This window comes from Dreissena polymorpha, chromosome 4 (genome assembly GCF_020536995.1).
Source record: "Dreissena polymorpha isolate Duluth1 chromosome 4, UMN_Dpol_1.0, whole genome shotgun sequence".
NCBI lineage: Eukaryota > Metazoa > Mollusca > Bivalvia > Myida > Dreissenidae > Dreissena > Dreissena polymorpha.
In genome coordinates, this window is record NC_068358.1 from 134540283 (window position 1) to 134556797 (window position 16515).

The window sequence follows — 16515 nt, forward strand, 5'->3', positions numbered from 1 at the left end:
ATTTACAGTGACATGCTTGAAAATAATGGCAATCTCTTTATCTTTAAATGCAACCTAAAATCATCAAATATAGACTCTTTGGAATTGAAATCTAAATTTCTAACTGAATGCTTAAAAGGATGGTGCCGCGCGAACTATAAAGAAAAACAGACAATCATAGGGAAAGAAATACTCTGGAACAATTCAAATATATTTCTATTGAATAAAACATTGTTTTACAAAACATGGTTCGATCGAGGTATTACACAAATAGAACATATCTTTAACTACAGGAACAAACATTTTCATACCTTCACAGAACTTCAAGAATTATATGATTTGCCCCGTTCTGATTTTTTAAAATACCACACGTTAGTTGGTTGTATACCAAAATGCTGGAAAGAAAAAATTAACAATGAAGAAAGGTCATACGTGCCACCTAGTTACCTTATTAATAGAATCACCCCGACAACAAAAATATGCAAATTTATAAACGAACTGTTAATAGAGAATACACATATAAAAAACAACAAACAAGAACACAAATGGGAAATGCTTTTTAATAAACAGTTACATTGGGAATCAATATTCACAAATTATATTCAAATCACAATAGATTCCTCCTTAAGAACGTTCCAGTATAAATATATGATGAACATTGTTCCCAACAACGAAAATCTGTTTAAATATGGCATTGTAGAATCTAGTCTCTGTGATTTATGTTCAATGTCTGTTGAAACTAATATGCATTTGTTTTGGAATTGTCCTAATGTTCATATTTTTTGGAACAACATTGAGACATATATAAAATCCCAACTTAGCATTTGTACTGATTTCAAATTGTCTTATGAATGTATTTCACTTTGTAATACTTTTATCAACAATAGAAACTGCTCAAACTGTATCAATTTTATTGTATTACTAGGAAAATATTTTATATTTAAATGCAAATATCAACGATGTCCACCAATTTTTCAAAGATTTTTGGAATATTTTAAATACAAAATAAAAATCGAAGAGATTATCGCAAGCTGGAAGGGTAAAACTGAAAAACATACTCAAAAATGGAATAATTTTGTGATTTAAATCTGTTTTCTTAAATTTAAGGGAAAAAAGAAGATAAATATGTTAATATATCTACTTCATATGCTTTTCTACTTGTATTCGTTTGTGTCCTTCATTATTTAAAACATCACATCCTTTTTCATTTTCATGTATTCCATATGTTTATATATATGTACTTTTCCCTGTGTAAAATGATGGTATGTGCATATATTATGTAGTGAATAAAGTACTAAAAACGGAAAAAAAAAAAAGGTTGACAGATTATTCGACTTACAATTTATATTTTGCTTAAGAATTATACTACGGTGAAGATTTATTTAACAAAAATCCTAACGGGTTACATAAAACATTGCGATGGGGACTGATTTGCTATATAAATGTTGTATTTGAAATAATGCGGTTGTTTTTTACGCTAATGCCGTTGCAAAATTACACTTACGACAATTGCGATGCTAATATTCCTGGTATTGTTAATAGCCAATAATCATACAAAAATGAGAATGATGATCGTGATACATGTAATTATAATGAAAATCATTAGCTTTGTTTTACATATGATAATGTCTAATGATAACATACATAAAGCTAAAGAAAGTAAAATATGAAAATTATTCAATTTAAGTGGCTACACTATCAATGTTTGTAAATGCATGAACACTTTGATTTATTAAGCAAAAAGTCACACCATTATACAGTGTTTTTTAAATTACTGTTACAAAAATCACAACAGTGCACAACAAACAAATGTACATCGTTTTTCAACATTTTACACGTGTCATACAGCAATCAACCACTGCGCCCTAATGCCGGAAATCTGTGAGAATGGCGCATGTGAGAACAGCCCTCCCTCGTACCGGTGTGTCTGTAACCCAGGATACCTGCCGGACTCTTCAGGGAAAAGATGCATCAGTAAGTCTGGAGTCCAAAGTTCTTAAAAAAAACTAGTTTTAACCTGTTACAAGCTTTCTCAGAAATAATTTTAACGTTTTTTTGTCTCAGTTTGTTTTCTGCATAAAGTAAGCTTTTGTGATGGCTCTTTGTCCTCCGTGCGTCTTGTGTAAACAGTTCATTCAGACGTCAACTCCTCGTAAACTGTGTGGCCTTTGCGTCGTATAATTTGTTCGTAATATTTGCAATCTAATTACACCTTACGCAGCACTTCAGATGAATATAAACTTTGCGATTCAGATGTTAATGAGTGTATGGTCAACCCGCGGCTTTGTGAAGGCGGCCAGTGCCGGGACACGCCGGGATCCTTCGTCTGCACGTGCCCGTCCGGCTCTCGACTCGATCCGTCAAACAACATGTGCGAAGGTACAAGTAACCATTTCATGAATTGGCATGACATACCCTAACTAATGTACAGGGTCCTGTGTCGTAGTGCAAGTTTACATACAATTCATCTTGCATACAACTTTAGAAGACAATGCATGTATACTGTGAAATCAATAAAGAAAATGATGCAGGTATGGTTAAAGAGATAAATATCGATTTTGAGAGTGCATCATACAAATTGGATGCGTAATATAAAGAGTCAGTAATAATTGTAAAGAAATAGACCATGATGTACAGACGTTGTAAACTGAATGAAAGTACTAGCTGGGTAAATGTTCATGATGCAAAACACAATTCTATGTTTAACGTATTTATATTTGTTTTTCATTCCTTAAAATCAATAAATAAAAACACACGATGTATCGCAGACATTGACGAGTGTAGATCATCCCCCTGCCAGGGAGGAACGTGTATCAACAGCGCTGGAAGTTTCAGATGTAAATGCGACCACGGGTTCTCATTGGACGTCTCGGGCCTGATATGCGTTGGTAAAAACGACTCGTTGATTTTTTTTTACTAAAATGTTATAAGGATACGTGTTAGCGATTTGTCTTATATGCTACTTATATCATTGATATTCTGTGTAATGAGCTGTAATATAATCCCATACATTAAAAAGTATTATTTTTTCGATTGTTCCACTGCAGCGCAATACAAGAAAGTGTATATTTAAAGTTACTTGTCAGCAACATTACATACAAAATATTGATAAAACGGACAACTTTCGAAAATCATTATTCAGCGTCATGACAAGAAATAAATACACATAGTTAAACGTGAAATAAGTTCAAAAATACAGAAAAAAGAACAGATATTTAAATGCAGAAGTCAGCGTCATATATGACAGGTCAGCGGCATGATATAATCAATCAATTTATTTTCGCAGACGAGCGACTGGGTTCCTGCTGGATGCGCATACGGGACGGTCAGTGCGAGGACAACGTGAAGCGACCCATGCTCAAGTCGGAGTGCTGCAACACCGTGGGAAAGGCATGGGGAAGCCCGTGTGAGCCGTGCGCCGCGTCCAGTGAGTAAAATGAGCGTCAAGCAGATATAATCGTTTCTGTTTAAAATGAATGCGTATCATTTGCTATGTGTTACTTTGCTCCTTTTTGTACATGCATACAGTGCTTACCATTTCATTTACAATTTGAGCATTTTTAGATTCTTAACTCGGTATTGGGAAGCATTGAGTAAAGCTGCAACAATTCTTTCATGATCGAATCGATTTTGTTTTATATATTGCATTTTATATATTTATATACAAATATGCTTGTATTCAACCATAAATCTATTCGGCGTATTTATTGATCACGAAGATTTTGACGAATAAAAAAAAATCGAATCGAACGATTCATGTACATAATGAGTCGCGTCATGCGAAAATCAGTCTTAAGCCATATGCGGCTAGAGTGACTCCAGACGAGTCTGCGCATCCGCGTCACCATGTACGCTATAGACTTCATCATACCTTTCGTGACGTTATAGCGGACAGTGTAGCGCCTGGCCAGACTGTGCGTATGTGCAGGCTGACCTGGATTTATGCTAGCCGTATATGGCATTAACCCATTTTTGCACAGCGCTGTTCATTTTTCATATCGAGTTTGGATCGATTTATGGCTGAATGGTTGTAGTTCCAATATTGAGCGGCCATGGCTGGTATTTACAAAGCTGTTCAAAGAAAATCTAACTTAATTTTTACTTGGCTGAGTGATTTTAACTATCAAAGTGTCAATATTTACCCAACAATCTTTTAGATACAAAAGTCTATTATGTAAACACTTGATCTGTAATAAACTTGAATACCGAATCGTCAAACATTAAACAAGGAAAAGGTACAACAAAACATAATCTCTTACGAAGAAGTTTTCTGATTATGACTACAACCATTTACAAATAAATAGACCGATGATTTGTCTTACCATATGACGTTGTACGTAAATCGAACCAAACTGTGTGGAAAAGAGACCGGATATTGTAAAAAAGCAACATCAAAATATATAAATAAATTATATCCGGTGTTGTTTTGTTATCTTAAATTCACAGTTCGAGACAGATGTCCGCGTGGTTTCATCTACAAACGAGACGGCTGCGTCGGTAAGGGCATCTACTTATTATGGTACTGTATTGGAGTGTATTGTATAATCACCTCAACATTCGCATTTAAGATATCATGAATTAAGAAATGAAATAGCAAAAACAAACATCCACTATAGGCCTAACTTACGTTGACAGTGAACACCTACCCAAACGCCTGCAAGCTACATTTCAGTGAAATCCGTATCATATAAAAGTGATATTTAATCTTATCAAGGTTAGCACTGGTGGATTTATCGTGTTGGTATTTCAATACAGCAAATAAGTAGTACTCGCATCTGTGAAATATAAACTAATATTTTCTTCCCAAATCACCGTCGTATATTATTAGATACCCCACCTCCTACACACATTACCTAATCAGATTGGCTTAGAGTGGTCACGTACCCATGGAGTATTTTCCATACACCCCGAGTAATTTCCATACCCACCGGGTAATCAAGTAGTCGGTTGAGATAGTAAATTATATTTTGTGTGAGGTACGTAGTCATATCTGATTCTTGCAATGAACATATTCATAACTTATTTTGCGATCTAAACACATACTGTTTTTTGTGCCAATCATATTCTTTGAATTAAACTATGATGAATCACATCATATATTTATCACATGTGCGAGTTAAAATGAAAATTATTACCCAATATAGCTCTAACTGTTTGATATATTGCAGACATTAACGAATGTGAGCAGTTTGCGGACCTGTGTCGAGGCGGAGGAGTGTGTGTGAACACGGAAGGGTCATTCACGTGCCAGTGCCCCTCGGGCATGGAGCTCGACCCCTCGGGCACAAGCTGTCTCGGTATGTCCTCCTGACGAATAATAGGACATTGCATTGGTCAAAGAATTTCTTTGAAGCATAACACATGTCACTTTTTCAACATATATTTAAAACTAAAATCTCCTTAATAACTACTATTGCAGGATAGTTTGCATGAACACTTGGCTTAAGGACTTCTACCAAGATTGTTAAAACTATATGATATGGTCAAAATCAAACCCGCCTTACAAGATCATTTGTTCATAAATGCGAATGTGCAATAAGTTAAATATTCCAAAAATCTGTTTCTTTATTGAGGATAATAAAAGTCCTCTGCTTAGTTGTCAGCAACAAATACAACTTTTGAAATATTTCCCACATAAGGTACATATTATTGAGTTATTTGTCCTCACGTTTCATAAGCAGTCTGTACATAACTTCAAACAATATTGTAAGATTCTTGAATTCTAGCAAATGAAGGTCATGTTGGAACACTTTTATTTTTAAATTACCTCTGTTGTAACACCTTACGGACATTTTTCTGACAGTATTACATAAATAATTGATGCCAGTTTCACTAAAAATTACACGTAATATGTTACACTATGACGTCATATATAATATGAATACTATGTATTATGAATATACGATTATGTGTTTCAGACAAACGGAAGTCCACATGTTATTTAGAGTACAGACGCGGCCAGTGTTCGGAAGGTCTTGACAGCGTCTTCACTCGTTCCATGTGCTGTTGCACGGTGGGAAAAGCATGGAGTCACTTGTGTGAACCATGTCCGACAAAAGGAACTGGTAAGCTTTTAAGAACTGTAAAACATCTGTATCGAACCCATACATTATTTTACTATATTATTGCGTAGTGTAGTTATGATCTAAAATAACATAACAATACACATGAGTATAATCGTATTTTAAAATTGTGAGCGAGTGAACTTAAATTAAAAGGATTAACAAATCACGCTTACACTCAATTTAATTCAGGCGTTTTGCGTTCTCGTCTGTACTTAATGTTCCATAAAGTTCTTGTTGATGTTCCATATAGTTCTTGTTGATGTTTCATATAGTTAATGCCGATGTTCTATATAGTTCTTGTTGATGTTCCATACAGTTCTTGTTGATGTTCCATATAGTTCTTGTTGATGTTCCATATAGTTCTTGTTGATGTTCCATATAGTTCTTATTGATGTTCCATATAGTTCTTGTTGATGTTCCGTATAGTTCTTGTCGATGATTCATATAGTTCTTGTGGATGACCATATAGTTCTTATTGATGTTCCATATAGTTCTTGTTGATGTTCCATATAGTTCTTGTTGATGTTCCATATAGTTCTTGTTGATGCTCCATATAGTTCTTGTAGATGACCATATAGTTCTTATTGATGTTCCATATAGTTCGTGTTGATGCTCCATAAAGTAATCGTTGATGCTCCACATAGTCCTTGTTGATGTTCTATATAGTTATTGCTGATGTTCTATATAGTTCTTGTTGATGTTCCATATAGTTCTTGTAGATGCTCCATATAGTTCGTGTTGATTTTCCATATAGTTCTTGTGAATGACCATAAAGTTATTGTGGATGTTCCATATAGTTCTTGTTGATGTTCCATATAGTTTTTGTCGATATCCATATAGTTCTTGTAGATGACCATATAGTTCTTATTGATGTTCCATATAGTTCTTGTTGATGTTCCATATAGTTTTGTGGATACTCCATATAGTTCTTGTCGATGTGCCATATAGTTCTTGTTGATGTTATATAGTTCTTGTGAATGCTCCAAATAGTTCGTGTGGATTCTCCATATAGTTCTTGTGGATACCTCATACAGTTCGTGTTGATTTTCCATATAGTTCTTGTTGATGTTCCATATAGTTCTTGTTGATACTCCATATATTTCTTGTCGATGATCCATATAGTTCTTGTTGATGTTCCATATAGTTCTTGTCGATGCTCCATATAGTTCTTGTGGATGACCATATAGTTCTTATTGGTGTTCCATATAGTTCGTGTTGATGTTCCATAAAGTTATTGTTGATGCTCCACATGGTTCTTATTGATGTAACATATAGTTTTTGTTGATGTTCCATATAGTTTTTGTGGATGCTCCATATAGTTTTTGTCGATGTGTCATATAGTTTGTGTTGTTGTTCTATATAGTTCTTGTGAATGCTCCATATAGTTCGTGTGGATGCTCCTTATAGTTCTTGTAGATGTCCCATATAGTTCGTGTTGATTTTCCATATAGTTCGTGTTGATGTTCCATATAGTTCTGGTTGATGTTCAATATAGTTCTTGAGGATGCTCCGTATAGTTCTTGTTGATGCTCCATATAGTTCTTATTGATGTTCCATAAAGTTCTTGTTGATGTTCCAGATAGTTTTTATTGATGTTCCATATAGTTCTTGTTGATGTCCCAATTGTTCTCATTGATGTTCCATATAGTTCTTGTTGATGTTCCATATAGTTGTTGTTGATGTTCCATATAATTCTTATTGATGTTCCATATAGTTCTTGTTAATGTTCCATATAGTTCTTATTGATGTTCAATATATTTCTTGTTGATGTTGCATATACTTCTTGTGGATGCTCCATATAGTTCTTGTGGATGCTCCTTATAGTTCTCGTTGATGTTCCATATAGTTCGTGTTGATGCTCCATAAAATTCTTGCGGATGCTCCATATAGTTCTTGTTGGTGTTTCATATAGTATAGTTCTTGTGGATGCTCCATATAGTTCTTGTGGATGTTCCATATAGTTTGTTGTGGATGCTCCATATAATTCTTGTTGATGTTCCAAATAGTTCTTGTGGATGCTCCATAAAGTTCTTGTGGATGCTCCATGTCGTTCTTGTTAATGTTCCATATAGTTCTTGTGGATGCTCCTTATAGTTCTTGTTGATGTTCCATATAGTTTGCTATGGATGCTCCATATAGTTCCTATTGATGTTCCATATAGTTCTTGTTGATGTTCCATATGATTCGTGTTGATGCTCCATATAGTTCGTGTTGATGCTCCATATAATTTTTGTTGATGTTCCATATAGTTCTTATTGATGTTCCATATAGTTCTTATGGATGCTCCATATAGTTATTGTTGATGTTCCATATAGTTCTTATTGATGTTCTATATAGTTCTGTTGATTTTCTACATAGTTCTTGTTGATGCTCCATATAGTTCTTGTTGATGCTCCATATACATGTTGTTCTTGTTGATGTTCCATAAAGCTTCTTAAAATGTTCCATAAAGTCGTTTGAAATGTTTTACATAATTCTTGCTAATGCTCCACGAAGTTTGTGTGTGTTCTTTACAGAGCAGCACAAGGCGCTCTGCCCTGTGGACGGTCATGGTGGTGACCCGGTTTCTCCGATAGGTATGTTTCACCTATTACATCAACACTTGTTGTACATTCGGTATGTTTGCTGCTGTTACCACTGATAAATAAAGTAACATATAATACATATTTATATTTTACATACTAGTGATCATTTTATGTACGCGTGTCATAGAACTTTTATTTCCTCAAATACCCCTTCATTCACGTCTGATATATACAATTCTCAAAAAAAGCACACAGTATTTTCTTACCTATCGCAAATAAACAAAACAAGACGTATATAGTTTTCGATACATGTTCTGTATTTGGTAAAGCATCTAGACAGTCCACTGTCTTCATCAAACACGACACACCTCAAAATCATATAATAATTCAACAATACATATTAACAAAATTAATATTATCTTAATAAAAATATTGCATTCATGCACATATACACTATCCTTTTATTTGTTTTTCATCTCCAAGTTAACCAATACCTGAATTTTGATTGAAGTAAAAAAAGCTCAAAATTAAACTACGTCTTTCAACTGTACAAATCTGAATGACGGAAACAGCCAAACACACTCGATTTCCTCGTGCACACTTTTATAGTGCCCAATCGTTTATTATATTGCATTTTGGAAATATAATGTTCTTCTTATGTGTTAACCAAACGGTAAAAAGTATATACCTGTACAAAATAAAGGAACACAAAGGAATATGATCATATAAATTGCTGACGGTTATTAGGTCGCGTTTCAGAAATGCTATATTATTATATTACTAAATCCGTTGTTAGGTTATTTAAGATTTAACAATATTTATAAAGACATGTTAATTGCTATTTGTTTTAAACGCATGTAATACTGGCTAGATATTAACGAATGCCGAGAGATTCCTGGTATATGTACAAACGGACAGTGCCGCAATACGTTGGGAAGTTTCACGTGCACGTGTGACAGAGGTTTCGCCCTCGATGCAAGGGGATTCAACTGCACAGGTAATTGCCTCAATATATTCCCATTAAATCAACCACGTAATGTGTATTGAAATGATTACGTCAGTGTTGATGCCGACGTTTGAAATGCTAAGGTTACCATAATATAAATCATTATTAGTCCCCTACTGGTGAAACCGGTGGTGACTTATTGTTTGCGCTCTGTGCGTCTGTCAGTCTGTCAGTCTGTACACTTTTCTGGATCCTGCGATAACTTAAAGTTCTTCATATTTTTTTCATGAAACTTGAAACATGGACAGGTGGCAATATGGAAATTATATCAAGAATTATGGTAGCTATGGCAACACATAGACTAGAAATCTTGCTGAAAATGGTGGATCCTGCGATAACTTTAAAAGTTCTTCATATTTTTTCATGAAACTTGAAACATGGACAGGTTGCAATATGGAGATTATGCACGTCATTTCATTGATCCTACTTCAAGAATTCCGGTTGCTATGGCAACAAATAGACTAGAAATATTGCTGAAAATGGTGGATCCTGCGATAACTTTAAAAGTTCTTCATATTTTCATGAAACTTGAAACATGGACAGATGGCAATATGGAGATTATGCACGTCATTTTATTATGTTCCTACGTCAAGAATTATGGTTGCTATGGCAACAAATAGACTGGAAATATTGCTGGAAATGGTGGATTTTCACCGGTATGGGACTTTTATTGCTTGGCAATAGACGAGTTAATTGTTATTGTTTACATTCGGGATTTTTCGCGCATGCGCACTGACTGGTTGGCAAAAACACTGGTTACAGTAACGTAAAACATGCAATCTGAACGCATCGGACAGTGGGCTACACCACACCGTCTCTCTGATGTACGTATGCGGCCGTCATATTGGATTTTGAACTACTTTAGAAAACAAGATGGCGGCCCCCTCGTAAAGATGAAAAATTAAACGTGTGTTTTAGCTCGTCTTTTTCAAGATAACATTCTTTAAGTAATAATTTAATGTAGATCTGTGAATTCCCACAACGTACTTAAAAACCTGTTAAAATTTAAAGATGCCATTACTGACATACGTGTAACTGATGGGAGTACTTATTAGTCTAAATAATTAGACGTAAGCTATCGATGTACATCGACCTCATATTTATAGGAGTAGAGTACTTATAAGTTATAGTATTGACATCGAGTAAATTTAAAAATTAAATCGACTGTTTTCGTTATATTTTATGAGGTACGAGGATTGCTTACATTAACTTGATTAAGTATAAAACACATCACTCATTGTATGAGCATGGATGGCCGAGTGGTCCAAACGGTAGACTTTTACTCCATGGTGTTAATGGTTCGAGCCCATTTGAGGGTTACTTTTGCTCGATTGGTCATTGTCGGCTCGGGTACTACTTACATGTACCCCGGGTACTCTTAAGTATACTTACATGTACCCCGGGTACGGTAAATATACTTTATCTTACCTGGTCGATTTTAGACTGTACCCGAGTTATATTCCCGCCCAAAATCCGATGTCGTAAAACGCGCTACCGGTTATCTTAAAAAAACTTCTCTTTTAACAAAACTGAATCAACATGCTTTTTAAGTATGAGTTTCAATAATATAGAGGCCATCTTACAGAAAATTGACATACATGTGAATATAATAATTTTTAAAAAGAAGCCGACAAAGACCAATAAAGCCTTACATTTCCTGGGTACGTTTTAGTATATTTACCGTACCCGGGGTACATGTAAGTATACTTAAGAGTACCCGGGGTACATGTAAGTAGTACCTTAGCCAACAATGACCAATCGAGCGTTACTTTTATATTTTTATTCAATTTTATTCTTTTTTTTATATTGCAGCTTTTTAGATCCAATGTTTGCATTTATCAATATAGCATAGAGTCTATAATGAAAAAAATAATTTGGGGAGTTCTTATGTTATAGTTAGATTTTGTGACATTTAAAGGATTGCTTTTATAAAGTATAAAATAAACCACTGACATAATGGGAGCACTGATGGCCCATTGGTTTAAGCTTTTACTCCAAGGGTCAGTGGATCAAGCCCAGTTAAGGAAGACTTCCTTTCTTTTTTTTATTTTTTTTTTTTATTGAGGTTTTTTGCTCAAATGTTTACTTATCAATTTAAAGTATTTAATAACAAACTTCAATACATGTCTAATCTGTGAAAACATCCCTTTGAAATTGCTAGTTTTCCTCTTACATGCCCTTGTATTTTAAGATAGAATACTTTCCTCTCCAGAGGAAAGAGGTATGGGTTTGAATCCCATCGAGGGCTTCAGAGGATGATTCATTTGAGACAAATGTTAATATTTGCTTTAGTATATCCCAAAATTAGCCTAATATTAAATATATAACTGTGAAAGATAATTCAAAATAATGTTTGTTTCTATATACATTGTGATCCATGGACATGAACATTCAATTATGCAAGAAACATGTATGATTTGAGGGAAGAATACGACAGCAAACTTAGAATGGACATTCATTTAAGATTGTTAAGTAACCAAAACTATAAATGTTGTAAAGCTTAAAATTGTGTATGACGTTCTTGCTTCTGGACAGCAGAACAGTTTAGGCATAAATGATTACTCTTTTTCTTTTGAATCAACATTGATGCATTATTACTTAAGCAAAGTTGAACTTTTTAAAAACTCGATGAATCGGGAACTGAATTTTTCATGTTCGTTACCAGTACTGAACATAATGTTACTGGTGAACAAATGCCTTTTCTCTTTACACTCTACAGGGAGATGGTGTTTTTCATAAATATCCAGGTTAATTTGTATAAATACCGGGTAAGACCTCGTATCATATTTATATACATGTAAGCTATACATTTATGATGATTACATTTTGTGTTTCGCTGTAAATTTACAGAGAAAATGTACTACAGCCGCATGTCACCAGAGTTGTTAAAAGGGCATTTAGACAGTATTGTCCCTGACTTTTGCCCATTTTGACATATTCTTATAAACAAGAGGGCCACGATGGCCCTGTATCGCTCCACTGCTGAAAAAAAGGCTGAAAGAAATATTCTCGGCATGTGCAAATACTTAAGTATAGGCCCTATTTAAGCACATGTACACTTTTGTGACCCCCTGGGCTGGGTCAAAAACCCCAGGGGCATAATTTGAGCAAACTTTGTAGAGGACTACTATACCTCACTACATACAAAATGTAGTAGACCTAGGTCCTAGAGTTAAGGATAAGAATATGTTAACAGTTTTCACAAAATAAGCAAGATATAAGCGTATAATATAACGTTCAATTTTGTGACCCGCGGGTCAGGGTCAAATTTGACCCAAAGGGCATAATTTGAACAAACTTTGTAGAGGACTATAGGATGTTACTGCATACCAAATTTGGTAGCCGTAGTCCGAATGGTTTTCAACAAGAAGATGTTTAAAGATTTCACAAAATGGGCGCTTTATAAGCGTTTACTCAATTTTGTGACCCCTGGGGCAGGGTCAAAGTTGACCCCAGAGGCATTATTTGAACAAATTTGGTAGAGGTTTATTAGATGCCACTACAAACCAAATTTGGGAACCCTAGGCCCAATGGTTATGGACAAGAAGTTTTTTAAGTTTTCACAAAATAGGCCTTTTATATGCATATGTTCAATTTTGTGACCCCCGGGGCAGTATCAAATTTGACCCCAGGGTCATAATTTGAACAAATTTGGTAAAGGACTATTAGATGTCTCTACATACCAAATTTGATAGCCCTAGGCCCAATGGTTATGGCCGAGAAGATTTTGAAAGTTTTCACAAAATAGGCCTTAAATAAGCAATTTTCAATTTTGTGACCCCCGGGGCAGGGTCAAATTCCACCCAGGGGCATAATTTGAACAAATTTGGCCAGTGGAGCTAAAAACTGATTCTTTGTTTAGCATGCAAAGGGGATGGAGGAACATTTGTTGGTGCCTTTTTGAAAAGTTGTTTCATTGTGTGGAAAATTGAGTTTAACAAGGGGTGTTTGTAAAACATGCATGCCCCCCTATATGGGCTATAAGTTGTAGTAGCAGCCATTGTGTGAATACGTTTTTTGTCACTGTGAATGGTGGTGGTGGTGGTGGTGGTGGTGGTGGTGGTAGCAGAAGAAATAGTAGTAGTAGTAGTAGTAGTAGTAGTAGTAGTAGTAGTAGTAGTAGTAGTAGAATTAGTAGTAGTAGTAGTAGTAAAAGTAGTAGTAGTAGTAGTAGTAGTAGACTAGTAGAGTAGTAGTAGAAGTAGTAGTAGTAGTAGTAGTAGTAGTAGTAGTAGTAGTAGTAGTAGTAGTAGTAGTAGTAGTAGTAGTAGTAGTAGTAGTAGTAATAAGTAGTATTAGTAGTAGGTGGTGGTGGTGGTAGCCGAAGAAATAGTAGTAGTAGTAGTAGTAGTAGTAGTAGTAGTAGTAGTAGTAGTAGTAGTAGTAGTAGTAGTAGTAGTAGTAGTAGAGCAGTAGTAGAAGTAGTAGTAGTAGTAGTAGTAGTAGTAGTAGTAGTAGTAGTAGTAGTAGTAGTAGTAGTATAGTAGTAGTAGTAGTAGTAGTAGGTATTGGTAGTAGTAGTAGTAGTAGTAGTAGTAGTAGTAGTAGTAGTAGTAGTAGTAGTAGAGTAGTAGTAGTAGTAGCAGTAGAAGTAGTAGTAGTAGAGTAGTAGTAGTAGTAGTAGTAGTAGTAGTAGAAGAAGTAGAAGTAGAAGTAGTAGTAGCAGCAGCAGCAGCAGCAGCAGTAGTAGCAGTAGTAGTAGTAGTAGTAGTAGTAGTAGTAGTAGTAGTAGTAGTAGTAGTAGTTGTAGTAGTAGTAGTAGTAGTAGTAGTAGTAGTAGTAGTAGTAGTAGTAGTAGTAGTATGCATTACAAAAATGCAGTTAGCCTTACATTTGGTAAAATTTAAATATATTAAAAGGGAGGCAAATCTGTAACAATAAATTTAAACTTATTGCATTTGTTTCCCCTGTAGTGTATTACCTCCCCTGTCCTGCTTATATTTATATTAATCAACAAAATTTAACATTAACACAATATTTAATATACTAAATATACAAAAAATCTCATATTCTAATAATATTTTTACTGATCCACTGTATTTTACTAAAAGGATGATGTTTCATTGGACTGATAATTATAGATTTAGGATTACAGACCAGTTGCTTCAGTAATATTGTTCAGAGTGTGCCCTGTTGGCCGCGTATGCATTCTTGAATTATCATTCAAAAAACCACTTTACTATTTCGAGTCACCGTGACCTTGAACTTTTACCTAGTGACCTCAAAATCAATAGGGGTCATCTGCGAGTCATGATCAATGTACCTATGAAGTTTCATGATCCTAGGCCCAAGCGTTCTTGAGTTATCGTATGACAACCACCTGGTGGACGGACAGACCGACAGACCGACCGACAGACCGACATGAGCAAAGCAATATACCCCCTCTTCTTCGAAGGGGGGCATAAAAATGTATACACAATGCCTAATATGTGGCAAATTCCAACAATGTCTGTGGTTTTTCATGTAAAAATAAGAGATGTGTTTGTCAGAAACATAATGCCCCCTATTGCACCGCTTTGAAGCCATATATTTGACCTTTAAGGATGACCTTGACCTTTGAGTACTCAAAATGTGCAGCTCCATAAGATACACATGTATGCCAAATATCAAGTTGCTATCTTCAATATTGCAAAAGTTATAGGAAATGTTTATGTTTTCGGACAGACAGTTAGCACATATAATTTGGTTTTACAAATTCACTGAGTGTAAACATTGGGCACTTTATAGCTCAGAGTTACCAGGAAACAAATTCTTGTGTTCTGATTTACATACATGTATTTACACTTGCAAAATTCAAAGTTAAGAATGGTAATTGTTCTCTTATTGCCAACAACTGCATAAATCTTAACATTGTAAACTGGTTGTTTTGTCTTTATTACTACTTTTGTATATTCTTTTGTATTGCCCTCTTTATATTAACTTTCAACATATATATTATATCCAGTTATTGTAGATATCAGATGTTTTGTGATGTAAATGTGTAGGGTTCTTGTTACTTGTAACACCCATTTCCATTTCATAATGCCTTAACACTGATATAGGATATTAGTGATTTTTGATTATTGTATTTATGTAAACTTATTCTATATGCTGATGAAAGTGTCATCCTTTATTTTCACAAAGATCCTTGTATCATCAGTAGTGTTTTTTGTAAAGAACTTGAAAATTGTATTAAATGGTTAGTGGATAACAAACTGTCTTTACACCTTGGAAAAACAGTATGTATAGTGTTTGGTTCCAAAAGGAAATTATCTAAACTTCATAATTTTTATGTAAAATGTAATGATCACACTATTGTTTCTCAATCATCTGTTGAACACCTTGGTTCAATATTCGACACTGATCTTTCTGCTACATCTATCGTTAATAATATTATTAAAAAGGTGAACTCAAGAATAAGATTATTCAGGGGCGTAGCTAGCATTTTTTGAGCTGTAGGCCCGAATATGTTACATGAAAACATACATCTAAATGTGATAACAAGATAATAGTATAACCAGTGCTCTCTAATAATACATGCTAATTACTATTTGATCTCAAGACTATCATCTCAAGTTTAAATGAATGATATTTTTATGTGTATTAATACCACCATTTTTGTACATTTGCCACCCATATATAGGACCCTATTGGAAATAAGTTGCAAAACTTTCATGGGACATCCTGTGGTATATATATCATGTCTTGATTTCAACATCTTGTAACTACTTGTTATTTCAGATCTCTGCTAAATACACTGACTAGTTACTTGTAACTGAATTTAACTGATTAACTTTGACTGTGATATTCAAAATGTGATATATCAATGCATTGTGATCCAAAACCTGTGATAATTTTTTTCCAATTGTTAAATGTTGTAAATTTACTGTATTGTATGATCTGTACTTGTATGACATATATATATACATATGCATGAATAATTCAATATTTAGAAAAGTGT

The 16515-nt window shown here is 34.4% G+C and overlaps 1 protein-coding gene across 1 annotated transcript in view; it reads left to right on the top strand.

The window, feature by feature from the left end:
- The window catches only part of LOC127878814 (fibrillin-2-like), a 107687-nt gene that overhangs the window by 6711 nt on the left and 84461 nt on the right, over positions 1 to 16515 (top strand). The window contains exons 4-12 of the mRNA XM_052425341.1: positions 1828 to 1953; positions 2233 to 2358; positions 2748 to 2867; positions 3266 to 3406; positions 4426 to 4476; positions 5148 to 5276; positions 5898 to 6044; positions 8561 to 8620; positions 9441 to 9566. Coding sequence (XP_052281301.1) covers positions 1828 to 1953; positions 2233 to 2358; positions 2748 to 2867; positions 3266 to 3406; positions 4426 to 4476; positions 5148 to 5276; positions 5898 to 6044; positions 8561 to 8620; positions 9441 to 9566 — 1026 coding nt within the window. The remainder of the gene's footprint in view (positions 1 to 1827; positions 1954 to 2232; positions 2359 to 2747; positions 2868 to 3265; positions 3407 to 4425; positions 4477 to 5147; positions 5277 to 5897; positions 6045 to 8560; positions 8621 to 9440; positions 9567 to 16515) is intronic.